Consider the following 26,593-nt stretch of genomic DNA (forward strand, 5'->3'; position numbering starts at 1 on the left):
ACATAGGGGTACATGGGTGTTCATTCTTTCAACTTTTCATATGTGCAGCAATTTTCATAAGGTTGAATATATAAATGGATGCTTTTATTTTGATCTTTCACAATATTTATCTTAAATTCTGGACAGGGAAATAAATTATACATTTTCTGCATCTTATTTTTATAGACAAATCACTTCAAAAACTAACTCAATAGCTGGTTTTTCAACATCTCCTCATTCCCTAAATCCATAGGATTTCTTTTCAAAATTAACTTTTTTTTCAATATTAACTTTTTGATGTAACTTAAGGAATGAACTCTTAATGAAAATCCTCATATTCTTTTACTTACCATAAAATTTTATACAGTACTTATTTAAAACTTAATAATTAGGAATAGATGAGATTTTTCTAAATTATACACAATAATATAATTTTTGTGTCATCAACAATGATGCTAATGAAACATAAAAGCTGTTCTTTATGAACACAAGCATATGCCAAGTACTCTTGTAAGGATTTTGTACATATTGTAATACAATTATTCCCGTAATTGCACTAGTATGCACTCACCATTGTTGCCATTTACAAATAATGCACAAAGAGGATAGGCACCTAATGTCATGCAGGTAGTGAAATGGCAGTGGTGATAAAGCACCTGCCTCAGGTACATGTTAGCTTACGTTTGTTCCAACAAGTTCTCCTCCAGTTTGAGTTTGAAGGCTTTTCTAAGTGTGTGAAATTAAAATACCTAGGAAAATATCTTTCATGATTAGTAAACTGTGAACATGAAGGCTACTCTGTATTTCTTTAAATTCAAAGACTTTCTCACCAGAATGTCCTCTCAACACTAAGGTGTTTGCTTTGACTGTAAATCTTTCCCCATTTCTCCTACTCAAAGTTTTTCACCAGTAGGAATACTGTGCTGTTGAGTGAATCTCAGTCCATGATGAAAGGTTGTCCCACATTTTATATTCATAGGACTTCTTGCCACTATGAACTCTCTGATGTTGAGTAGGTTGTTCGTATCCAGTGAAGGTTTTCCCACATTCCTTATATTCATGGGACATCTGATGATTATGAATTTTCTGATGTCAAGTAAGCTGACCATTCACAGTAAAGGCTTTTCCACATTCTTTGCATTCATAGGGCTTCAGACCTGTATGAATTCTTTGATGGGCAATAAAAACTGACCTAAGTCTAAAGGCCTTTCCACATTCCTTACATTCATAAGGTTTCTCACCAGTATGAATCCTCTCATGTTGAATAAGGTTCGAGCTACAACTAAAGGTCTTTCCACACTCTTTACATTCATAGGGTTTCATACCTGTATGAATTCTCTGATGGGCAGTAAAGACTGAAGTCTGAAAGTTTTCCCACATTCCTTACATTCATAAGGTTTCTCACTAGTATGAATTCTCTGATGTACAGGAAGTTCGTAATTATTGCTAAAGGCCTTTTCACATTCCTTACATTCATAGGGCTTCTCGCCAGTATGAATTTAAACATGTTGAATAAGGTTTGAGCTACGACTAAATGCCTTCCCACACTCCTTACATTCATATGGTTTCTGACCAGTATGGATCCTCTGATGTACTCTAAGTTCACCACCACAAGTAAAACATTTCCCACATTCCTTACATTCATAGGGATTCTCACCAGTATAGATTCTGTATGTTCAAGAAATTGGTAATGAAGTCGAAAGGCCTTCCCACATTCCTTACATTCAAAAGGTTTCTCACCAGTGTGAATTCTCTAATGTACTCTAAGGTCTGTACCACGACTAAAGCTCTTTCCACATTCCTTACATTCATAGAGCTTCACACCTGTATGAATTCGCTGATGCTCAATAAGTTGGTATTGACGTCTGAAGCTTGTCCCACATTCCTTACATTCAAAGAGTTTCTCACCAGTATGTGTTTTCTGATGTCGAGAAAGTTGTAGATGAAGTCTAAAAGCCTTTCCACATTCTTTACATCCATAGGGTTTCTCCCCAGTATGAATACTCTGATGTTGAACAAGATTTGAGCTACGATTAAAGGCCTTGCCACATTCCTTACATTTAAATGGTTTCTCACCAGTATGAATGTTCTGATGTCGAGTAAGCTGTGTCAGAATACTAAAGGCCTTCCCACATTCCTTACATTCAAAGGGTTTCTCACCAGTATGCATTCTATGATGTTCAGTAAGTCGGTAATGATACCTAAAGGCCTTCCCACATTCCTTACATTCAAAGGGTTTCTCACCAGTGTGAATTCTCTGATGTACTCTAAGGTCTGTACCATGACTAAAGCTCTTTCCACATTCCTTACATTCATAGGGCTTCACACCTGTATGAATTCGCTGATGCTCAATAAGTTGGTATTGACGTCTGAAGCTTGTCCCACATTCCTTACATTCAAAGAGTTTCTCACCAGTATGTGTTTTCTGATGTCGAGAAAGTTGTAGATGAAGTCTAAAAGCCTTTCCACATTCTTTACATCCATAGGGTTTCTCCCCAGTATGAATACTCTGATGTTGAACAAGACTTGAGCCACGATTAAAGGCCTTGCCACATTCCTTACATTTAAATGGTTTCTCACCAGTATGAATGTTCTGATGTCGAGTAAGCTGTGTCAGAAGACTAAAGGTCTTCCAACATTCCTTACATTCAAAGGGTTTCTCACCAGTATGCATTCTATGATGTTCAGTAAGTCGGTAATGATACCTAAAGGCCTTCCCACATTCCTTACATTCAAAGGGTTTCTCACTAGAATGAATTTTCTGATGCTGAATAAGATTTGAACCACGATTAAAGCCTTTTCCACACTCTTTACATTCATATGGTTTCACTCCAGAATGAATACTCTGATGTTGAACAAGGTTTGACACACGATTAAAGGACTTCCCACATTCCTTACACTCAAATGGCTTCTCACCTGTATGAATATTCTCATGGCGATTAAGCTGAGTGAGAAGAGTAAAGGCTTTTCCACATTTCTTACATTCAAAGGGCTTCTCACCAGTATGAGATTTCTGATGTCGAATAAGTTGTATATGGAGTCTAAAGGCCTTCCCACATTCTTTACATTCAAAAGGTTTCTTTCCAGTGTGAACGCTCTGATGTTGAATAAGGTTTGAACCACGACAAAACAATTTCCCACATTCCTTACATTCATACGGTTTCACACCTGTATGAATTCGCTGATGCTCACTAAGCTGGCACTGATACTGGAAGGCTGTCCCACATTCCTTACATTCAAAGGGTTTCTCACCAGTATGAGTTTTCTGATGTCGAGAAAGCTGTAGGTGAAGTCGAAAAGCCCTTCCACATTCCTTACACCCGTATGGTTTCTCACCAGTATGAATACTCTGATGCTGAATAAGATTTGAACCACGACTAAAGTACTTTCCACACTCCTTACATTCATATGGCTTATCTGTAGTGTGAACAGAAGAAGGATGAGAAGTATGCATTTTTTCATAGCTTATTATCTTTTGACCGATATACCCCTCTTGATGTCCCTGTTGTTTCCTAAATCTATTTTTGCTATCTGAGTCATTTCTAAAATTGGAGGCCTTGAGGCCAAGAGTTTTACTTATTTGTTTTATACCCAGTTTAGGAAAATTTATTTCATAAGTATAATTTTCTGAAGGTAACTTCTCAGCTCCATAAATTGACTCCAACTCTGAAAGAAAAGGAGAAAGCAAACACATTTTATCTTTCTGTACACACATGTACAAAATCCACTGAAGAGCATATAACTCTAAAAATATATATACATATAGAAAAAAAAATTTTGGATTATTATTATTTTTATTAACATATAAATGTATTATTTGCCCCAGGGGTAGAGGTCTGTGAATCATCAGGCTTACACATTTCACAGCACTCACCATAGTACATACCCTCCCCAATGTCCATAACCCAACTACCCTCTCCGTCCACCTCCCCCCAGCAACCCTCAGTTTGTTTTGTGAGATTAAAAGTCTCTTATGGTTTGTCTCCCTCCTGATCCCATCTTGTTTCATTTTCTCCTTCCCTACCCCAAACCTCTGCCTTCTCTCTCAAATTTCTCATATCAGACAGATCATATGATAATTGTCTTAGAAAAAAAATTTTCTTAAATATATAGTGAAGTATATAAAATATACTTCCAGAGTATTTGAAAAAGGATTAAGAAGAGCTCCAAAAATGCAGAAAGTTTATGTTAGATGGTGATGCTCATAATATGGGAAGGGATGAACTATGAAATTTAGGTGTTAATCAAAATCCTTTGGTAGGCTTGTTAAAAGTATTGATATTCAAGCAACTCATATGCAAAGAATCAGAATTTTTAGGAATAAGTCCTAAGATGCCGTATTTTTAACATCTCTATCAGATAATTCTGATGCAGATCAAAGTTCAAGGATCCACACTTAAAAACTGTTTTGAATGGTTAGTCTTTACTCTTAAAATCCAAAACCCTTACCACGGATAACAAGACCTATGAAGCCACTGTCATCCTTTGGACCCTATCCCTACCCCACTGCCTTCTTTTAGTGCTCCGAACATTATAGTGATTTCTTCAGTATCTTCATGCTTTGGTCAGACTGTTTCATCCATCACACAAGAATCCTGTGGCATGAGTTGCTTGAAGGAGACAACAGTCTCATTTTTAAGACTCAAAAGAAATGCCTTCCTACTGGGCCCATCTAATTATATCCCTCTCCTTTATTCTCTATTCAAGAGTCTCATTCCTTGCCCTCACAATTCTGTTTTAATTATACATTCATTCATTCAATAGCTCATTTCTCATTCTGTATATTTTCTTATTCCTAAATCTGCCTAGGAGGAGACACAATCCTCATAGAATTCACCACTGAATAATAAGCTCATAGCACACAGTAGGTGTTAAGTAATTGGAAAAGTACTGATAAAAGAAGTAAGGCTGAGAATAAAGGTATATAATGCAAAAATGAGCCACTGGGAAAGGCTTATCATAATAATCATTCATTCAAAACTACTGAAGTTGATAAATTGAACCACTCTCATATTATTTGTTTCAAATGGGAACAAATGCACATCTGAGCCCCACTGGTCATATATATGTCACTGTGGGAAAACAAACCATAGCAAACAGATAGAAACTTGAAGCTGGAACTTTAACTAGGTTGACCGCCTGCCGAAATATATCATAATGTTAAAGAAAATGAACAGATGCCAACACTGAAATACCAGGTGTTTGAATTACCTGACAAAGACTTTAAAACCATAATTATGCAAATGTTCCAATAAGCAAACACAAATACTCTTGAAACAAATGGAAAAATAGAAAAGCTCAACAAAAATATAGAGGATATAGGGAGAGTTCTGAAAGATGGTGGATTAGAAGGATCCTGGGCTCACTTCCTGCCACAGACACACAAAGATAACAGCCACATCAGTGCAACCATGAAAATGACCTGAGAATGGCAGAACAGACTTTCCACAGGTAATGGCATAGACCAGGCCACATCAAAAAGGGTAGAAGGGGTGGAGATGAAGTTGGGAACCAAACCCCCAGTGAGAATAACCACAAACAGGAGGGACACCACAAACACAAAGAAGAGGATCAGATTTCACACCAGGCACCCCAGGAATGGGGGACCCACACTGGGAAGATGAGTCCCGTTACATTTGGTTTTGAAAACCAGTGGGGCTTAATTTCACGAGTTTTTACAATCAGTGGGGCTTAACTCTGGGTACTTTAAAAATCAGCAGGTTTGGTTCTAGGAGAGCCAGAGGGTGACAGGAAACTTGAGTCCCTATCCTTTTAGAGCCAGCATAACAAACAACCTGCTCAGATAACAACATAGAAAAAGCAGTTTGAAAAAGCACCTGGGGTATACATGAAGAACATTTATTTACTAATCTTAGAATGTGTGAGGGAGGGACACGGATCTTTGGGAAACTTGGCCAAGAACAAAAGAGCCAGCAGGAACCATTCCCTGCCCACCCCCAATCACTGCCTAGATAGCTGGAAGCTTTAGGAAACCAGTGCAAACACGCAGCACCTACCCTTCTAGCACTGCACTGCATGCCCCACCTTCACATTCTCCTGAGGATCTGCCCCATCCAACCCACTGCAATCCAGAGAGGCTCCAGTCCCAACACACCTTCCAAGCAGCCCCAGTCGGGACAAGTGCCACTCCAAAGGGACTCCTGCTTTGTGGTCAGGGGAAGGATAAGCACACACACCAGTGTACCCACAGTTCCAGCAACCAAACCTTATAGCTAGCAGTACGGAGAGTCCTCTGCTGATCAGTGCACCTTCAGCCCTGGCAGATGTTCTACAAGCAGGCAGTGTGACTGCCAGTCCTGCCTACCAGTGAGCAAGGGAACTTCACCCCCTCTCAGGGGGAAAGGCAGAGAGAGTGCCTTGCAAGGTGGTGCAACTACAGTCCCAGTAGACAGGCTGAGAGCAGGCATCGAGTCTGACTGCTGACACCACCAATCTGCAAGCCCCTAGTGACGCCCAACATACCCCTTAACAGCACAGAGACCAAACCTTACCCAGAAGAGGCAAAGCGAGCCATTGCCACCAATGGGCTGAAGGCAAAAGAGGCTCTGCCACAACAGCAGAGCACAGGCAACCCACACAAGAGACACCCTGTAGTGCCTGTTCTGGTGAACAACAGACACTGCACCCCAGGGCACCCCAGGACTTTCTTTCTTTCTCTGCCTACCTCTCTTTCTTTCTTTCCTTCCTTCCTAAGATTCAATCAATTTATTTGACAGAGAGAGCAAGCCCAAGCAGGGGGAGCAGCAGAGGGAGAAGCAGACTCCCAGCTGAGCAGGAAGCCTGATGCAAGACTTGATACCAGGACCCTGGGTTCATGACCTGAGCCGAAGGTCGACACTTAACCCACTGAGCCACCCAAGTGCCCAGAGGTCACTATTTTCAAGATCAAGAGCTATAACTGACTTTCCTAATACACAGAAACAGAGTTATATAAATGAGAAGACAGAGGAAAATGTCCCAAATGGAAGAATGCAAAAGAGCTAAATGAAACAGAGATAAGCAATGTACCTGATAAAGAATTCAAAGTAATGATCATAAAGAGACTCACTAGACTTGAGTAAAGAGTGGATGATCTTAGTGAGACCTCTGAAAACAAACCGTAAATATTAAAAAGAACCAATCAGGGGTGCCTGGGTGGCTCAGTGGGTTAAAGCCTCTGCCTTCGGCTCAGGTCATGATCCCGGGGTCCTGGGATCGAGCCCTGCACTGGGCTCTCTGCTCAGCAGGCAGCCTGCTTCCTCCTCTCTTTCTGCCTGCTTCTCTGCCTACTTGTGATCCCTGTCTGTCAAATAGATAAATAAAATCTCAAAAAAAAAAAAAATTCAGAATGTCATAGTTTAAGTAAACAAGCCTGGACTTAGAAAAAGAGAGAGGGGCGCCTGGGTGGCTCAGTGGGTTAAAGCCTCTGCCTTCGGCTCGGGTCATGATCCCAGGGTCCTGGGATCGAGCCCCGCATAGGGCTCTTTGCTCAGCAGGAAGCCTGCTTCCTCCCCTCTCTCTCTGCCTGCCTCTCTGCCTACTTGTAATCTCTGTCAAATAAAATAAATAAAATCTTAAAAAAAAAAAAAAAGAAAAAGAAAAGAAAGAGAGAGAGAGATAAAAGCCAAATTTATTTATTTATTTATTTAAAAGATTTTATTTATTTATTTGACAGAGAGAAATCACAAGTAGACGGAGAGGCAGGCAGAGAGAGAGAGAGGGAAGCAGGCTCCCTTCTGAGCCGAAAGCCCGATGCAGGACTTGATCCCAGGACCCTGAGATCATGACCTGAGCCGAACGCAGCGGCTTAACCCACTGAGCCACCCAGGTGCCTAAAAGCCAGATTTTTTAAAAAATTTAAATTTAAATAAATTTTAAGGCACAGAAGCTCTTCAGATAAAAAGGGACTAAAAAAGCCTAAAAAAAAAAAAAAAGTAAAAGTAAACCGATCCATAAATCAATTCATGAACTTTGACTGGATCTTAAATTGAAACACACTCCCACAAAACCAAATAAAGGAAAGTTTTAAAGAGAAATGGGAGAAATTTAGCTGTGAGCTGTGAATGATGAGCTGCAGATGATACTCCTGAAATAGGGTGATTTTCTTAGGTGTGACAATGGTATGTTATTTAGGTTAATTAAGATAATGAAGCTAATTAGGAAGGTTATTAGGAACTTTCCTATTCTTAGAAGATGCAAAGTGAAATGTTTAGGTACCATGTGTCAAAACATCAGTGACTTAGACCTACAAGTGGTTCAGCAAAAAAGGTTTCAAACATTTAGATACATAAATACATACAGCAAAGGTGGCCAAGTGTTCACAACTGGCGAATCTAGTTTCTTTCTTGTTTTTCAAAGACTTTATTCATTTATTTGAGAGAGAGAGAGAAAAGCTTGGGGGGCAGAAGGAGAACCAGGCTCCCCACTGAGCAGGGAGCCCAACACGGGGCTTGATCCCAGAACCCTGAGATCATGACCTGAGCCAAAATGAAGAGTCAGCCGCTTAACCGTCTGAGTCACCCAGGTGCCCCCAAAAGGGTCACCTTTGAAAGGATGTAAGAAACCAACTCGTTATTTAGAAAATCAGTAAACAAAGGAAAAGAATATTTATCTTCAATTTTCATATGAGCTGTACAACTGAGTGAATAGTAAATAAGGTGAAGTTTCTTTTTACACATGCATTCCAGCTAATAAAGAATAAATGACAGATTTCGAATATCCACCAATTTACAACCTCTGACGAATTAAGGGACATAGTTACTGCCTGTCAGTGGCTGCTGATATCACTAGAACGAGAAATCCAGACATCACATGTCAATGGACTAAAGAGTGTCACCATCACCTAGGGGGAAAAAAGTTTCCCAAAAGTTTGATTAAGGTTCTGGACCTATCAGAGGAGACAGAGGAACATGTTCCTCCAGAACAACAAGATGCTGTCAGCAAAATCCAGATGGTCTGAAACTACAGGACAAATGCTCTAATTTAATCGAGAAAAAAACAGTTCACAAAAAACCAAAGAGGAACCTTTCATCTAAAAGAGACTTAAAAGACTTTTTAAAACGATAGGTAAAATGAAATCAGACTGGAGATATTCACTCAGACAATAAAACCCTAGAGAAAACCTTTCCTGCAGGGAGGAGAAAGTTTGAGTGCAAAGAAACCCACAACAGGCTTCCAAAACAGCTGGCAAAATTGTGACTCATGGCCTGGTGGTTACAAGTATAGGTACTTTTATTTTTTTACTTTTTTTTTATATATATTTTTTAAATTTTTATTATTTGACAGAGATCACAAGTAGGCAGAGAGAGAGGGAAGCAGGCTCCCTGCTGAGCAGAGAGTCCGGTGCGGGGCTCGATCCCAGGACCTTGGGACCGTGACCTGAGCCGAAAGCAGAGGTTTTAACCCACTGAGCCACCCAGGCACCCCACAAGTGTAGGTACTTTTAATCATGCAATTCTCTGTGTTGCAGTTTTCTGTGTCCTTGTCATACTTAGTTTATTTAAAAACTAAGAAGTGAGGATCACTCTCAACATAGATCAGAACATGGCTCTAAGAAACTCTTAGAAAACATTCTGTGTTCTTCACAATGATAATCAGAATCTTGTAGGATCCGGTCCTGGCCTAACTCCCAGACCTCCCTTCCCACCATCCCTTCGTCTCTTTTGCTCGAAACTTTTTACTGCTCCCAGGCATAAAGAGACCATTTCCTGCTCAAGGCCTCTGTGTGTCCTGCTCAGACTAGAATGCTCCTGCCCAGATTTGTGGCCTGAACCCTTCCTTCACGTCTCTGTGCAAGCACGTCCACTTCAAGACATGCTCCCTAACCACCCAACCCTGTCATTCTCCCCGCACTGCTCCTGTACACCTGTCTGAACAGCATCATTCCCAACAGTACTGACTTACTCATCTGCTTACTTGACTGATCCGTGTCTTACCAAGGGCAGGTGAAGTCCATGAGAGCATGACTCTGTCAGTCATGCTCATTTCACTGTACAGACAGTGCCAAGCACAGTGCTTTGCTTGGAGTGGACCCTCAATAAATATTTGCTGAATATATGAAAACATTTTTTAGATCCTAGAAACACATATAGAAATTTAAATGCAGGGGCGCCGGGTGGCTCAGCGGGTTAAAGCCTCTGCCTTCGGCTCAGGTCATGATCCCAGGGTCCTGGGATCGAGCCCCCACATTGAGCTCTCTGCTCAGTGGGGAGCCTGCTTCCTCCTCTCTCTCTCTCTGCCTACTTGTGATCTGTCAAATAAATAAGTAAATAAATCTTAGAAATTTAAATGCAAAAGCAGAGTTAGAAAGCAGATGGATGCAAAATATGTTAAAAGGTTATATACTAGGGTGCCGGGGAGGGTGCCTGGGTGACTCAGTCAGTTAAGTGTCTGACTCTTGATTTTGACTCAGGTCATGTTCTCAGGGTCGTGGGATCAAGCCCTTCGGCAGGCCCCGCACTCAGTGTGGAAGTCTGGTTGGGGTTTTCCCTCTCCCTCTCCCTCTGCTCATGTGCGTGTGATCTCTAATAAATAAATAAAATCTTAAAAAAAAAGGTCACTCCACTAAAAGGAGAGGAAATAAAAGAACAAAACTTAGAGATAATTAGCAAAAGATAGAGATCCTGTGAGAGCCCATACTGTGTGGTCTTTATTTCCTTCTCAGATCTCGGGCATTTTTATCCAACAGGCCTTGGGTCTTTGAAGGCATTTTTCCAAACCACATCTCAGGGGTATGACCCCTCTCTGACCCTCCTGCTCCTCTTTGCTGGCTTTTCCTCTACTCACCTGGGTACCATCCACTTGTTTCTCTCCTCAAAACCACCCAGGGCTCTTTCTCCTGCTCCAGGAAGATAATCATATCTGGCTTAGAAATGGAACTTTCTGCTTAAAAACAAACAAACAAAAAGAGAAATGACATGACATATGGTGTAGAAATTTATTTATTTATTTTTTAAAGATTTTATTTATTTATTTGTCAGAGAGAGTGAGCACAGGCAGAGAGGCAGGCAGAGGCAGAGGGAGAAGCAGGCTCCCTGCCGAGCAAGGAGCCTGATGTGGGACTCGATCCCAGGATCCCGGGATCATGACCTGACCGAAGGCAGCGGCTCAACCAACTGAGCCACCCAGGCATCCCAAATTTATTTATAAAATTTTATTTATTGGTCAGAGAGAGCGCACAAGAAGGGGGAGCAGCAAGCAGAAGGAGAAACAGGCTCATCAGTTTCTTAATGAAAAAACCCAAACCTGGTACTGTGTATATGCATATGATTTTCTTACTCAGTCTGCAGGTGCCACTTATCTGCATTGTGTTCTTTCAGAAAAGAATCTTGATCATGGAAATTTCTAATTATCTTGGTGAGATACAGGTAAAGGAGGTTAGAACTGGTTGCTGTTACTTGTGATAGTCACATTGATTTGTCGACTCTCATGACAAGCTCAGTTCTTTAATGACTGAAAGTACCCACTTCCTGATAGCTCTGTTTTTGTTTTTGTGGTTTAATTTGGAAGCTGCTTTATTGTGGAGTTCTGTTTTATTTTTATTTATTTATTTTTTTAAAGATTTTATTCATTTGACAGAGATCACAAGTAGGTAGAGAGGCAGACAGAGAGTGGGAAGCAGGCTTCCTGCTGAGCCCGATGTGGGACTTGATCTCAAGACCCTGACATCATGACCTGAGTCAAAGGCAGCGACCCAACCCACTGAGCCACCTATGCGCCCTCTTTGTTTGTTTTAGAGAGACAGTATAAGCAGGGAGAAGGAGGGGCAGAGAAACAGAAAAAAAATTTTAGGCTTCATGCTCAGTGTGGAGCCCAATGCGGCGCTCGATCCCAGGACACTGGGATAAGTGACCTGAGCTGAAGGTAGATGCTTAACTGACTGAGCCACCGAGGCATCCTGAAAAAAACTTTTTAAATACTAAAAAACAAGCAAACAAACAAACAAACAAACAAAAACCCCACAAAACAAAACAAACCGAAAACCTTTGGTTGAGATCTGGTTAAATCTGTAGTAATATTTTTTAGAGGGGGCAGGAGAGAACGAGAAAAAATCTCAAGCAGACTCCTCACCCAGCGTGGAGCCCGACACAGAGCTCAATCTCATGACCCTGAGATCATGACCTGAGCTGAAACTAAGAGTCAGATGCTTAACAAATTGAGCTACCCAGGCGCCCCTAAATTTGTAAAAACAGATAGGCCCGTTTTCAACCCGACAAATTCCAAACGATTTCCTCTGGGAACAAGAAGGAACTCACCTATTTCTTAAAAGATGGCCCTGAAACTCACGGTGAAGCAAGCTGATGTTCCAGAGAAGAGACGTTAATACTTTATTAAATTATTGTTTTAAATTACAAAATTAATTATTAAAATTTAAATTATTAATTACAACTGTTCAATACTGATTTTATTGTAATATTAGTTAAGGATTTTTATTTATTTATTTATTTATTTGAGAAAGAGAGACACAGAGAGAGCAAGCAAGAGCACTGGGCAGGGTCAGGGGAGAGAGAAGCAGGCTCCCCAATGAGCCGGGAGCTCAGCGTGGGACTGGATCTCAGGATCCCGGGATCGTGACCGGAGCTGAAGGCAGATGCTTAACCAAGGCATCCCTTTATTGTAATATTAATCTTTAGAATGAACTATTACTGGGGGACAGTCTTACCCAGGGAGACCAGGTTGCTATAGGTCTCCAACATCACGTCCCTGTACAAGGCCTTCTGAGCAGGGTCCAGACACTCCCACTCCTCTTGGGAGAAGCTGATGGCCACGTCCCCGAATGACAGAGATCCCTGAAACCACACACACATGCATTACCGTGAAACTGAAGGAAATTACCGCAAGGTGAAGAGACATGCATTACCGTGAAACTGAAGGAAATTACCGCAAGGTGAAGAGAGAGGAGGCAAAGAACCGCCACGCAGGACAGGGACAATATGCCGCTTCCCAGCGTGCCTGCTGGTTCCTGAGGCATCTTGCGGCTGCACAGCACACTTGCTGGGTGCTGTGGGATGACTTACTGATACCCGCATGGCAGGGAATGGCTAAAAAAAAAAAGTCATTATATTTCGGGAGAAGAGAAGAAATATCGACTTACATAGGCCATGTTTTTAGAATGACAAAATTGGTACATCTTCCTCATGCTTCCCCTCCTAGAGAGAGAGAAAAAACAAAGGGCTCAAGCCAAGCTGTGCCTTGGTGCTCTCTAAGTGACTCATATTAATACAACAATTTTTTCTTCCATTTTTATGTCTCAACTACTCCCTAAAATTCCTCTTTTATCTCTTTCTGCTTCACACAATCTCCCTTTCCCTCTGTCCCTCTGCCTTTCCCTCCCATTCCCCATACAAACTGGCATCAAACATGAGGAGTCTGGATGAAATCAAGCTCTCCCAAGCCCCGGGGAACATGCTGTCCTCCAAAATATCTTAGCATGAGGGATCCTCCAATCTTGGGACAGCATGACTAGGCCTAGGACTGGGCCCCCCTATCCTGCTCTGTGCAGATCCTCCTCCCCCTTGCCATCCCACCTTTCAGGGCTGAGAATGGGTCACATCATCCACATCAGAACCTCTTTGTGAACTCAGAACTGGGAGAAGTAAGGCAAGGCATGAAAACTGGGAAGGATGTAGATGGAATTACTCAGGCAGAGTTTGGCTTTCTAAGTCCCCCAAAGCCAGCCGGTTACACAGGGCAGGGCATCCTCATAACAGAATACTAAGTAGTCAGTACATGCTCAAGATACATGGTCAGCAGAAAACTCACGTTACAAAACAGGATGCAGAATATGATTACATCTATAAAACATGTGTATACATGTGAAGACTAATAGACATTGACAGAAAAAAATTCTGGAAAATTACATTTCATGTTAACAGTTCTTGTCACTGTATTGTGGCCCCAATTCTCTACTTTTTGCTTAAGAGTGCTTCACAATTGTAACTATGGTACGTTGGTAACTTGGAATGTATATATAGTTATATTCATTAACACATACATATATGTATGTGTACACTTATATGTATATGTATTTTTTCCTGAGGAAGCTGTTCTCTATGTCAGATGAAACAAACTTTGATTTAAACAACTTCCCTATGAACTTGGAAAAACTCAGGATATTCTAATAAATTCTTGTTTTTACTTAACGGGTTTGTTTCCTTTATTTCCCAATTCTTCTTCTTTTTTTTTTTTTTTAAGATTTTATTTATTTGACAGACAGAGATCACAAGTAGGCAGAGAGAGGGGGGGGGAAGCAGGCTCCCTGCTGAGCAGAGAGCCCAATGCGGGGCTCGATCCCAGAACCCTAGGATCATGACCTGAGCCAAAGGCAGAGGCTTTAACCCATTGAGCCACCCAGACGCCCCTATTTCCCAATCCTTGAATCAACACTGAAATATCTATATTTATCTGAACAGTTTACAATAATTTGTAGGAAAAAATGTCTGTAGGCCCCAAGCAATGTCCTGTATACATTTGATAGTCTCACATGTCCTCTTAACAGAAAAGCTTATTATCTCTAAAACTATTACTTCGGGGGCACCTGGGTGGCTCAGCCGTTACACGTCTGCCTTTGGCTCAGGTCATGATCCCAGGGTCCTGGGATCAAGCCCCGCATCGGGCTCCCGCTTGGCAGGAGGCCTGCTTCTCCCTTTCCCAATCTCCCTGCTTGTGTTCCCTCTCTTGCTGTGTCTCTCTCTGTCAAATAAATAAATAAAATCTTTTTTTAAAGTTTAACTAATAATAAAACTATTATTTTGGCTACAATATTCCCTACACAGCCACTGTATCATCTTCTACTATTAAACACTTTGCATCTAACAGATTTAGAATTTCTAAGTAAGGTACAAATTTTCCAACAGTTTCTTTAACTCTATAGAAATTCCATGGGCTTATAATTTGGTCAAAGCCTTGTGACACTATAGGCCAAAAGAGGTGTCTTTCCTGTAAACGTTCAAAGTACACGAGATGACTTTTTCTGATTGGGCTCTGTCAACCTCTGCTCTAAAGTTACTCTTGTTCACACTTCTGTGCTGGAGAAATAAGAAACCTAAAAGAATACTAAGAGAATTCAATGGAAATGCATTATGGCACATATTAACTGAGGATAAAGATTACGTTTGTTAAAGAAACTTAACTCCACGGTTTCCCCTTCCCTTGTGTAAGTCATTCAACAAAATATAGTGTAAGGCCTATTCTTTTTTAGAATGCTAACCAAAAATATTCAGAGCTTAATTTGGAGAATGAAATTCTTAAAGAATCACATTAGCAAAGAGGGTTCTCAGAAAGACAAGGAGAAAAGGAGTCTTCCAGGCCAGAAGCCTCAGAGAGAGGCAATGGTGTTATGCCCTCTCTAACAGGCCCAGAAATAAATGAAAACAATGGCTTGGTTTGATTTTGAACTGATTCTGATTCTATTTTACAGAAACAAAACGCTCGCATTCACACACACACACAAAAATTGGAAAAATATAAACCAAGGCATAGATAATGACTACCTCTAGAGGGTGGTATTGTAATTTTAACTTTCTTCTTAAGTTCCTTAAAAATAAGTTTTGCACTATTCCATCATCAAAAATAGACAATAAAGGGGTGCGTGGGTGGCTCACTCAATTAAGTATCCAACTCTTGATTATGGCTCAAGTCATGATCTCAGAGTTGTGAGATAGAGCCCTGAATGGGGCTCCACACTGAGCCTGAAGCCGAAGATTTTTCCCTCTCTCTCTGCCCCTCCCTCCCCCTGCTTCATGCTGTCTCTCTAAAACAAACAAAGACCCACAGTAAAGCTACTTCCAAATTAAACCATAAAAACAAAAACAGAGCTATCAGGAAGTGGGTACTTTCAGTCATTAAAGAACTGAGCTTGTCATGAGAGTCAACAAATCAATGTGACTATCACAAGTAACAGCAACCAGTTCTAACCTCCTTTACCTGTTTCTCACCAAGACAATCAGAAATTTCCATGATCAAGATTCTTTTCTGAAAAAACACAATGCAGGTAAGTGGCACCTGCAGACTGAGTAAGAAAATCATATGCATATACACAGTACCAGGCTTGGTTTTCTTAAGAAACTGATGAAAACATCATTTTGGAGAGAATCCTTACAGAATGCCCTTGCTTAGTAAATGGGACTCGTATACATCTTCTTGAGTATTACTGTCCCTAACATGAATACTGCTTAACACGAGAGCAAATGTTTTCTCTTTTCATGATTATTTAGGAACGTAATTTTCCTAAGTGCATAATACTCCATCACGAGTCTAGTGTATTTGCTTAACTACTCAGTTTGTACAAGATCATTTTAAATAGCACTCCAGGGTTTCTCATCCTCAGCATTAATGCCATATTAAACCAGGAAAGTCTTTGTTTTGGGGGTGGGGCGGGAAGGAAGGTGGGGAGGGCTCTCCTGTGCACTACAGAATGTTAGTAGCATCTCTGTCCTCTACTTATTTGTTCCAACTATCACTGGCCCCCAGTGTGGGAACCAAAGCTGCCTCTAAATATCACTAATGTCTCCCAGAGGTCAAAATCACCCCCTGTTAGGAACTACTGATCTACACCTATGAGTACAAGCCTTTTAGGTCATGCATGCTTCAAATAATCTCATGAAACTATACACTTACCCCACCAAATCCACCATAACACTTTCGTATACTATTTGAAGGGATTTGTCGTCTCCTGAGACCATAAATGGAGTCACAGCAACTCAGGTTAAGCCCTTTTTTCTTTTTTTTCTTAAGAGAGGGAGACAGAAGGGGAGGGAGGGGCAGAGGGAGAGCAAGAAAATCTTAAGCAGGTTCAATGCCCAGCATGGAGACCCACACAGGGCTTGATCCCACAATGCTTGAGACTGATGAGGGAGCAGGTGGCTGGCTGAGGACAAAGCAAGAGCTGGCGCCTTGCCCCCCCCCCTTCATCCACTCCCCTCCATAGGTGTAGCATTCCTCAGGCACCCCTGACTGCCATAAAATGATAAATAGTTAACTTGCTGAGATCACAATCCTTCAAAACAGGAGTCTCCCTTGGTTTGCAAATGTCCTTGAGATTACAACAATCAATAGCCCAATTTCCAAAGACACAGAACTCAGTTACCCTCCCCTCCATAAAAACCGAAGGAGGTGGAGGTAGAAGGAAAAGTAAATAAAGTTAAATTTCTTCTAAACCTAAATCTCATTAACAAGGATGCTTGATAGCAGGAATGTAACATTCCACCAGGAGACTCCCAATTGTCTTTACTTGATAACAACTAAGCCTTCAATATCCTGATAGTATTCTTTGCCCCAATAGCCCTTCTGAACACCCCTTTGTCCTCACCTACCCAACTCCTGTGTATATAACCAACCACTCCTAACAACCTGGGGCGGCAGCCGCATCTCTGCCTGCCCACGGGCCCTGTCCCCGTGCTCTAATAAATCACCTTTTGCACCAACGTCTTAAGAATTCTTTCTTTAGTCGTCGGCTCCGAACCTCCTCACACCACCGAACCTGACTTAGGTTCTGGGACTTCATCATTTTTGGCGAGCCAGCCAGGAGATTTGTGAGTCTTTACATTTGGACTCTGAGCTTCGGTGCAAAATTGGTGAGTACTTTCTCTCCTTTTCCTTTACGCTCATTCCAGGGCTTTTTCAAGGAGTATGGTCTTATTGGAACACTTGCATGTCAATTGCTCAGGCTGTAATCCTCTAGCCCGTGGCTACTCCACGGGGAGGAGAGCGTCTGCCTTTTGGCTGTAAGCTAGTACCCTGGCAGGAATGGCAATAAGACCCAGAAACTTGATGGCCTCACTCTATTCATGTTCTTATAGAAAGTTGTCTCTCTTGGGCACAGGACAGCCACCTAAGTCACCAGGACGGCTGCCAATCTTAAGACTCCCGTGTGAGGTTTCCTCCTGACTGATCTAATGTGATCCCCTCCACATGCCCCGTCTAGCCACTTCTGGCCGCGAGACCTCCACTGGAATTAAAATGCAACCAGGGACCGTTTCCTAGGGAAGTTGGCTGTAAGGACCACATGTGTTGGAATGTCGCATAGACCATGATGGATTTCAGTCTTTTCTGTTTCTCGTCAGTGTCTTCTGCAACCCGCCTAAAGCTATGAAATTGAGTAATTTCCCTTTCCAAAACTTCTCTAGCGTTTTTGTGGGTTAATATGGCAAAACAGTATGCAGTCTTCAGGACATAGGATAGCATGGCACAAGCGTTTTGGTCCATTCACCGGGCACCCATCAGCAGCCTAGGATGCGATGGGGAAGTGGAGGGACGCCGGCACCCCTCCAGGGCCTTTTATGGCAGGAATGTCTTCCCAGGGAAGGCAGGATGGTGATCAATAGCGATATCTTGAGGGACGCCTCTGGTCGCTTTTGACACACAGGAACCTCTGACATATCCTGCGTGGGACGCTACCCAGGAGTCAGGGGGGATTTGGTAATGGACCTTCATTACTTTTCTGGAAGCATGGCCTCAGTAGGCTTCTTCAGTTCCCAAGGACTCTACCTTGGGGTGCCTTTTAACCCACTGGAAATAATTTGGATTGCAAAACTTAGGAAAGGACTGAGCTCCTGTAACACTGCATGGCCTCAGTGGGATCTATCAGTTAGATCTCTGCAGGAAGCAGGGCAAATGGACCTAGGGTGCCTGCATAGCTCATACCTAGGCCTTCATTGCTCTGCACCAGGACCCCAGACTAAGGGGCTTTTGTGGAATGTGTTTGCCCAAATGAGTCAGCTGTAAACTTTCTCCTGACATATTCGATGATAATTACGTAAATAAGCCTTCTTCTAGTAAACCCAGGTTGCTGGGCCATCCCTAGCAAAGGGGACTCTGGCTTTATTTCTTTCTGTTTCTCCTAATAGATGTGGGGGCTTCTCCCTCACTCACTTCCCGTGTTAATGGCTATAACTGGAGCCAACTGGGTGTTGGTCTAACTCGAGACAGAGACCATAAGGAATATTCCCAAGCAGCTGCCGAAACTCTCTTTGTTTCGGGGAAGTTTCCCTGTGTTCTCTGGCCTGACTTGGACTGCCTAACCCCTCCCCCCTTGCTTGGTGGGAAAGCATGGCGTCTGCTCCTCTGTTGGGGCTTATGAGCTCTGAAACCGGGAATCCCTTCTCTGCCTCGTGGCAGCACTTTGTTTCCTCTGTTTTCCCCTTCTGTTTCTGCACCAAGGTGCGTGCAGCCTGCATAACTAGCCTCTAGATCATGCACCACGGCTCCTTCTCTCTTCACTGTCAAGGAGCAAGAACACCTCCCCACTCCAGATCTTCCCACGCATGTCTCAGGTAAACATTCAAAGTGGAGTGGGCCCAGGTGGAACGTAAATCAGTATTGAAACTAAGTTAAGTTTGTTGGTTTAATTAAGATAGATGCATCTTTGAAGTTAACAGCAGTAAATGTGAAGCTTTATTCTATCGAAGTTTACTGAAGGTTAAATAAGCTTATGTTACTTGTTAAAATTTGTTAGCAAAGAAATGACTAAACTGATGGTTATTTGTCTGTCTCAAAGTTCTAATGGGTAATTGCTGAAGTAGCTTTCAAAGTCTTTGGTAACCTGAAAGTTTTAAAGTTTTGCTTGGATGACAAATGGAATTAAATTGCGGACATCTGTATCTTAACCAAACAGGATAAAATGCTAAGTCATTAATTATTGGATGTAGGTTTGTGCTTTTGACTTCTTACTGCAAAGAAACTAAGAGTATTTAAGTCTGCTGGTAAACTTGTTTTCCACTTAACTGATTCATAAATTTGCCACCTGAAGAATTCTGTTGTAGCAGTTCACAATTGGTTAATAACTAAAGGTGTTTCTAAGAATACAAAGTTCTGCTTAGTGTAACTAAGACTGATGGAAATAAAGGGAAACTGTATGTAGGAAAGTAGGAGATATGTAAGAAAGATTTAAGGAATGGGAATACATTTTGTTGAAGGTAAGGGAAGGTAATTTTGTCCTAAATGAGATGGTTGTTTGGAAGGGAATGACTTGGGACAAAACCTGAATGCAAAGGAAAGTTGTAGATGGTTTGTGAAGGGAAATCTTCAGAAAAGGAATTTTAGCTATGGTCAAGAATGGATTAAGATTGAAATAAATGGGTTGTAAAGGTACATTGGTACAAGATTGAAATTGTCTCTGTTCAAAAGGACAATGTTTTCTTAGATCAATTGATCTGCTGTTAAGAAATGTAAATGGTTTTCTCTTTGCCTGCCCAGAAAACCCAGTTTCTATGTTTTGTTTTATCAGGTGTTTAACATCCCTAATTATATTTAGGCATGTGCTTTAAAACTTTCTAAAATTTTAGCAAATGTTGACAGGATTTAAATTGTAAATCTCTTTAACTCAGGCTTTTCCTTGGTATGTGAAGTTGCTCATGAAGTACTACTGAACCAATGATAAACCTTGGGTTACATTTGGGAAAATGCTGTAACTATTCTAGAGATTCTACGCACTTCCTAAAGTTTTAATGTTTTGAGAGATCATCGCTTGATACTGTAATTATGGAAATGTTATGTATCACAGAAATAACCTGATTTCCTTGCAGCTAAATTGTAAACTCCCGTGTCTCTTTAGCTCTAACCATATCCATTCTGAGTTTTTGTCATTTATAATTGTTTTAATTCTCTTGTAAAATGAGTTTTATCTTCAAGGAGATTCCTATAAAGGACTTTCAGGACAAATACAGATATTTGATATACTTGAAAATCCTAAAACTGAAATGGGTAAGAATTTCCAAAACTGACTAAAGCCGCATTCACCAGAATTAGTAACATGGGACTAAATGAACTAAAAGATTATAGTGTTGTGTCTCTTAATGTTTTGTCTTACTTTAAACATTGCTGGTTCTCTCTAATGTTTGCTCTTCCAGACTAGGGATACTTTTTCCTAGTTATCTGTAACTTATAGAGATGTAAAAGTGCTCATTTGTAAAAGTGCTCAAAGCATTCAAGCTTTTCTCTCTATCTGAACCCTCTGAAACCAAAAGGTCTTAGTAAGTATTCTTTCTTCCGTGGCAATCAGTCATTTGCATAAGTTCAATAAGAATCTGTTCTCCTTGTAACAGGAAAGAATTGGAAACACGGGTTATTTTACCAAGGCTTTGACTGGGATGTCATATTTGAAAAGACTCAGATATGACCAGACAGTTTAAAGGAACTAAGGTTGACTTTATGAAACCTGGAGCCATAAAGCCCGTTGGGACTGTTGGCCTGATACCTTGCTTACAGAGTTCCCAGCAGCCTCACCGGGTGAGTAAAGAATGTCACTCCTTGGTAGGTGCGGAGACTCAGAAGAGGAACTCACCCAAATCAACAGGTATTGCAGGCATGCCTGGTGGCAAGTACAGGGCTTGGCTTCTGGCCCAGATAGGCTACTAAAAGTTCAACCTAGAGATTCCTTATACAAAGTTCCAGCAAAGCAGATTCTAAAAGATCTATTGATCACAGTCACTGTTCTTGCTGAGCTTATGTAAATAATTAGGCCAAGTTTGTTAAAACTGGACTTGTTTCACAAGTGAATTAGTCCTGATTTGGCTATCTCTGGAAATGAGGGTTATTTTAGAGAGAAAAAAAATTATGTTTTAGTAACACACCTTTATGGGTGTTAAATTCTAGATTTGATTGTCTTTAAATGTTTACCTAAGCTATACAATTTGAGGTAAACTTCAGAGAAGTTGCACAATAGCTTCTTTAGTTGATCTTATTATTTTGTGGGGATATTAGCAGAGCCCACGGCACATGATTAAACAACTGGAAAAATGGGATTGATTCCCCTACAATTGTATAACTTGACTAACACCTTGTGTATGGCTGGGATAATGAAATTGCCTAAAAGCCAACCTATCGCACTCCATAGGATTAACTATGGACTTGTGGAGATAATGGATGACCCCACTTTCTTTATGATTGGATTGAATGATCCATGGGGGACTCCCCTTATCTCTTGACAAGTTTTCTCACTTGCCAGTGATCCTCTGTAATCAGGATATTGTTAAGGCTGGACCACTCATATTGGTTTCACCCCTTTGTCATATTTATCCTAGAGGCCACCTCTGTTGAGGTGCAATTGCAAATAGATGCTTTAGCAAAACCTAGAACAGCCTCCCTCATAAAAGAGCCTCAAACCTCACTATGGAACAGTCCCTGACTGTAATAACTTCACATCAGGTCCAGATTTGTCTTAGAAGCCAAAGGCCACCAATGGATGATGGAGGCCAACTTATTAAATACTGGGCTACACTAAACCTAGTAACCTGTATGCCTGAACCTGACCACTGTACTTCTTTCTCTATAGAGCAAAAATGTTCAGAGGTTATTGATCTTGCTTACTCTATTTGTCCAGATTTAAGATGCCCCTGTTAAAAATACGACTGACAGTTGGTTTTCTGATGACAGTAGTTTTCATAGAAAGAATAAGAAAAGCTAGGTGTGCCATAGTGCTCACTAGCACTTTGCAATTGCCAAAGCCTAAGAATTAACATTTATACTGACTCCAAATATGCTTTCCTGGTACTACATGCCCATGGAGCTATTTGGAAGGAAAGGGGAAGCCATAACTCCCCAATCAAATATGGGCCTAAGTTCCAAAACCCTCCTTATCGCTATACTGAAGATGGCATATGTCAGATCCGGGATACATATCTGTGGCTTACACCCACGATTGGACGGCTCAGTCAGAAGGCAATTTTATGCTGGGAACAAAGAAATCATACGAGTGGTACTTGGGCAAATAACACACGTTATCTGGGATGGCTATCACTAGAAGTGTGTTCCCAACTTATAGTACTCCAGGCTACTGACTGGGTAAGGCGACCTGGCATCAGATGGCCAGCTCCAAATGGAACCCACTGGATATGTGGAACCAACCTGTGGCCCTGGCTTCCTCCAGAATGGATAGGTCGCTGTACTTGAGGATTTGCCTGGACTCATGGGCGCATTACTAAAACCATTACAACTCCAGCTAATCTCCCCAACTTGAAACAAAGATGGACACGATCTGTTTTTAAATGGTATGATCACTTAGCATCCATCTTTGTTCCATCTGCGGGACTAGAGGATGTCATGTGGCATGTAGAAGCCCTTAATAAATATACTACAAAGGCACTCAATGATCCACTAAATGGCATCTCCCTCCTTAATACCGAAGTGTCACAGATACGCAAGGCAGTCCTACAAAATAGGATGGCCTTGGATGTCCTGACAGCAGCCCAGGGTGGCACATGTGCAATCATCAAAACAGAATGTTGTGTGTACATCCCAGACTATCACAAAAATGTCACAGGACTAATAAAAGATATGAATACCCAAATTAAGGCCCTACAAGATCCTTCTCTCTCTCTCTCTCTCAGTGAATGGTTAAGTTCCTGGTTTGAAGGAGGACTATGGCCAAATCTCCTTTTCGGGCTTCTCATTCTTATCGCCTTATTAACCTTAATATTTTGCTTTGCTCCATGTTTCTCTACTTGGTGCCGAGACTCCATTGCTACAATGACTTCGCCACGACAGACGATCCTTGTCGCGCGCAAGGACGCCTCTTCACTGTCAGCGCTGGATTCAGCTGCCTCCACCTTTCGTAACTCCCCTATACGTTCCTACCCTGATCAAGATTGACCCGAGCAGGTAGGGACAGCTCTACGCCCCTATTCAGCACGAAGAAGTTACAGAAGATGAGACCTTCCACCTTCAACCACCTTAAAGATTTAAGGGTCAAAATTGTTCAGGGGGGAATGATGAGGGAGCAGGTGGCTGGCTGAGGACAAAGCAAGAGCTGGCGTCTTGCACCCCCCCCTTCATCCGCTCCCCTCCATAGGTGTAGCATTCCTCAGGCACCCCTGACTGCCATAAAATGATAAATAGTTAACTTGCTGAGATTACAATCCTTCAAAACAGGAGTCTCCCTTGGTTTGCAAATGTCCTTGAGATTACAACAATCAATAGCCCAATTTCCAAAGACACAGAACTCAGTTACCCTCCCCTCCATAAAAACCGAAGGAGGTGGAGGTAGAAGGAAAAGTAAATAAAGTTAAATTTCTTCTAAACCTAAATCTCATTAACAAGGATGCTTGATAGCAGGAATGTAACATTCCACCAGGAGACTCCCAATTGTCTTTACTTGATAACAACTAAGCCTTCAATATCCTGATAGTATTCTTTGCCCCAATAGCCCTTCTGAACACCCCTTTGTCCTCACCTACCCAACTCCTGTGTATATAACCAACCACTCCTAACAACCTGGGGCGGCAGCCGCATCTCTGCCTGCCCACGGGCCCTGTCCCCGTGCTCTAATAAATCACCTTTTGCACCAACGTCTTAAGAATTCTTTCTTTAGTCGTCGGCTCCGAACCTCCTCACACCACCGAACCTGACTTAGGTTCTGGGACTTCATCAAGACCACACAACCTGAGCCAAAATCGAGTCAGATGCTTAACCAACTGAGCCACATTGGTGCCCCAAGAATTTTTATATCGCCTGAGCATCTCACTCCTTGTCTTAACATGCAGGCAGCAATCATGGATCACATATTCCTAAGGCCCATATTGTACAGAAATTGAGAGAAATGAGCAAAAACACACACAACAGCTAAAACGTTACCAAGCACTTACTGTAAACCTGGCACTGCTCTAAGGGGCTTTATACATATTAACTCATCTAACATTCATTACAAACCTGAGACAGCCAGAAAGAGCCAATATTCCAACCCAGATACTCTGGGTCCACAGCCCCTACTCTCAACCACACAGTATCGCTTCTCACGGTCCATGCAAAAGGACACCCAACACACAACTAGAGCTGCCAAACTTCAAACAGATGTGGCCAATGATACGAATTTCACTGATGGGATTCCCTGGAAAAATCCTGGCTCTTACCGATACCAACTTCTTTGGCTAGCACTTTCCCTTTTCTGAAAGCCTCAGCCTGACTCAAATCGACTAATCATCTCCATTCTTCTCTTCTTCGAAAAGCAGGCCCTTACGGAGCAAAAGATATCCAGTGTGTGACTCTACCTGAACACTAATTTCCTTCTTACCAAATCAGAGTCTAAAATTAAGCTTTAGCATTAATTGCTGAAGGTTTATTTCCGTGTCATCTTAGAAAAACGGAGTGCGCAAGAAGATGTGAACACATTTACCAAACTGTTTTTGGTGTATACCAAATTATTTACCAAGTGAATATTAAGTGAAGAGGTGAGAGGCGACAGGGGACCAAATGGTGGGGTGTCAACTTGCACGTCTCCCTACATTTCCTGAAAATTTACTGGAACCTCTATATTCTAAAAACAAAAACGCCTTTCTTATGCAAAACAAAGCAGAAACTCACCCTTGACTTTGATGTGCAGCAATAGTAATACTCTCATCCTTCCCGGGGTCCTTATGGATAACGGTAGAAGGGGAAGGAAAAAACGAGCATGAGACCCCAGGCTTTTCTTGGACGGCAGACTAAATTTGAAAGTACCCTCCAGGGTCACACCTCCCTTATTTCGCACAAAATGGGATGGGAGTAAAAGGAGCAATCGGTCCCCGAGTTGGAAGCTGGTTCCTGGGGACAGTGCTCTGAAAATGCGGTGGCTCTGAACATGGAGCTGCCCCCGTGCGGGACGCAGACAAGCACTTGCAGCTCTGAAACTCCTAAGTCCAGGCCTGGGCTTTCAGAGGGAAACTGTCATTCTAGGGACAGTATCCGACCTCCCTACTGGGTCCATTGGTAGGCTACAGCCACGTGGCTGGGAGGGGAGATGGCGGAAGCGGAGGGCCCACTGGTCCCACTGACACACACACACAGCCACAGCAAAGCACGCTCAGTGTCCCCACGCCCCGTCTCCCGTTACCATAGCATCTCAGCACCAGGATCGCCCTCACGCAGCCTTCCCCCCGCCCCACCTCCATGTCCGCCTCTCGCGGTAGCACAATCCCCCTCCTCGCTGCGCGCGCACGCTCAGGCGAGGCTCCTTCGGGTGCCTGTCAGCGCCCTGTCCTGAGCGCCTCTGTCTGCCCACCCACACTAGCGGGTCCCTCCGGCTGGGGTCCTGCTCAGCAGAGGCCTCTCTCTAGCAGCCCCCGACTCCTTCCTAGACCTGACGGCCTCGCCACACCACGACGACGACGACCCTGGGGTGGCCGGAAGTGATCGCTGACTCCCCGTGGTGGCCACTGGGAAATGCAGTCCCAAAGTGGAAACGCTTCCGAAGCCCGGCGTTCTGCGGTTTCAGATTGTTCCCAGCATGCAACTTGGGTCCGCCCCTAACGGAGCTCAGCCCAGAGATTTGTGGGAGTTCTAGCCCCCAGGAGCGTGCAGGTGCAGGCTGGGAAGGTGAGTGAGTGTTCCCCTGAGAGAACATTGCTTCTTCCTAGAGTCTCTGTAACTTACTTTTCTCTTTATGGAGAAAAATGCAAATGTGCATAAATGTTAAAGGAGGCGGAATCCTATATATAGGAAACCCTAAAGATTCCACCAAAAACTGTGAAATAAACAGATTTATTAAAGTTGCAGGATACAAAATCAACGTACAAAACTCAACTGTGTTTTTGTACGCTAACAAACTGCCTGAAAAAAATAAATTAAGAAAACAGTCTGAGGGGCGCCTGGGTGGCTCAGTGGGTAAAGCCGCTGCCTTCGGCTCAGGTCATGATCTCAGGGTACT

General features: G+C 42.3%; 1 protein-coding gene across 10 annotated transcripts; it reads right to left on the bottom strand.

The window, feature by feature from the left end:
- Window positions 1–62: 62 nt before the first annotated feature.
- LOC309852492 (uncharacterized protein) lies at window positions 63–26,305 on the bottom strand. 10 transcript variants are annotated; one of them, XM_082709212.1, is made up of 6 exons: window positions 26,027–26,305; window positions 25,273–25,322; window positions 13,073–13,127; window positions 12,641–12,767; window positions 10,765–10,860; window positions 63–3,645 (listed from the first exon to the last, which is right to left on the bottom strand). In XM_082709212.1, exons 1-6 carry the CDS (start codon window positions 26,288–26,290, stop codon window positions 1,733–1,735), a joined length of 2,505 nt encoding a protein of 834 aa, XP_082565338.1. In that variant the 5' UTR covers window positions 26,291–26,305; the 3' UTR covers window positions 63–1,732. The 10 variants fall into 10 exon arrangements, with proteins under 10 accessions (XP_082565338.1, XP_082565336.1, XP_082565345.1 ...); XM_082709210.1 differs by having other exon boundaries at window positions 10,765–10,863; XM_082709219.1 differs by having other exon boundaries at window positions 25,949–26,159.
- Between the last annotated feature and the right edge of the window lie 288 nt (window positions 26,306–26,593).

The sequence above is a fragment of the Mustela nivalis genome, assembly GCF_964662115.1.
Source record: "Mustela nivalis genome assembly, chromosome: 18".
In the NCBI taxonomy this organism is placed as follows: Eukaryota; Metazoa; Chordata; class Mammalia; order Carnivora; family Mustelidae; genus Mustela; species Mustela nivalis.

Coding starts and splice junctions, on each gene's coding strand:
- LOC309852492 (XM_082709210.1), bottom strand. CDS start 26,290: ATGTTCTCTCAGGGGAACACTCACTCACCTTCCCAGCCTGCACCTGCA. Junction 13,128..25,272: donor GCTGCACATCAAAGTCAAGG/GTGAGTTTCTGC, acceptor CTCTCTCTCTAG/GAGGGGAAGCATGAGGAAGA. Junction 10,864..12,640: donor TAGCAACCTGGTCTCCCTGG/GTAAGACTGTCC, acceptor TTTGTTTTTAAG/CAGAAAGTTCCATTTCTAAG.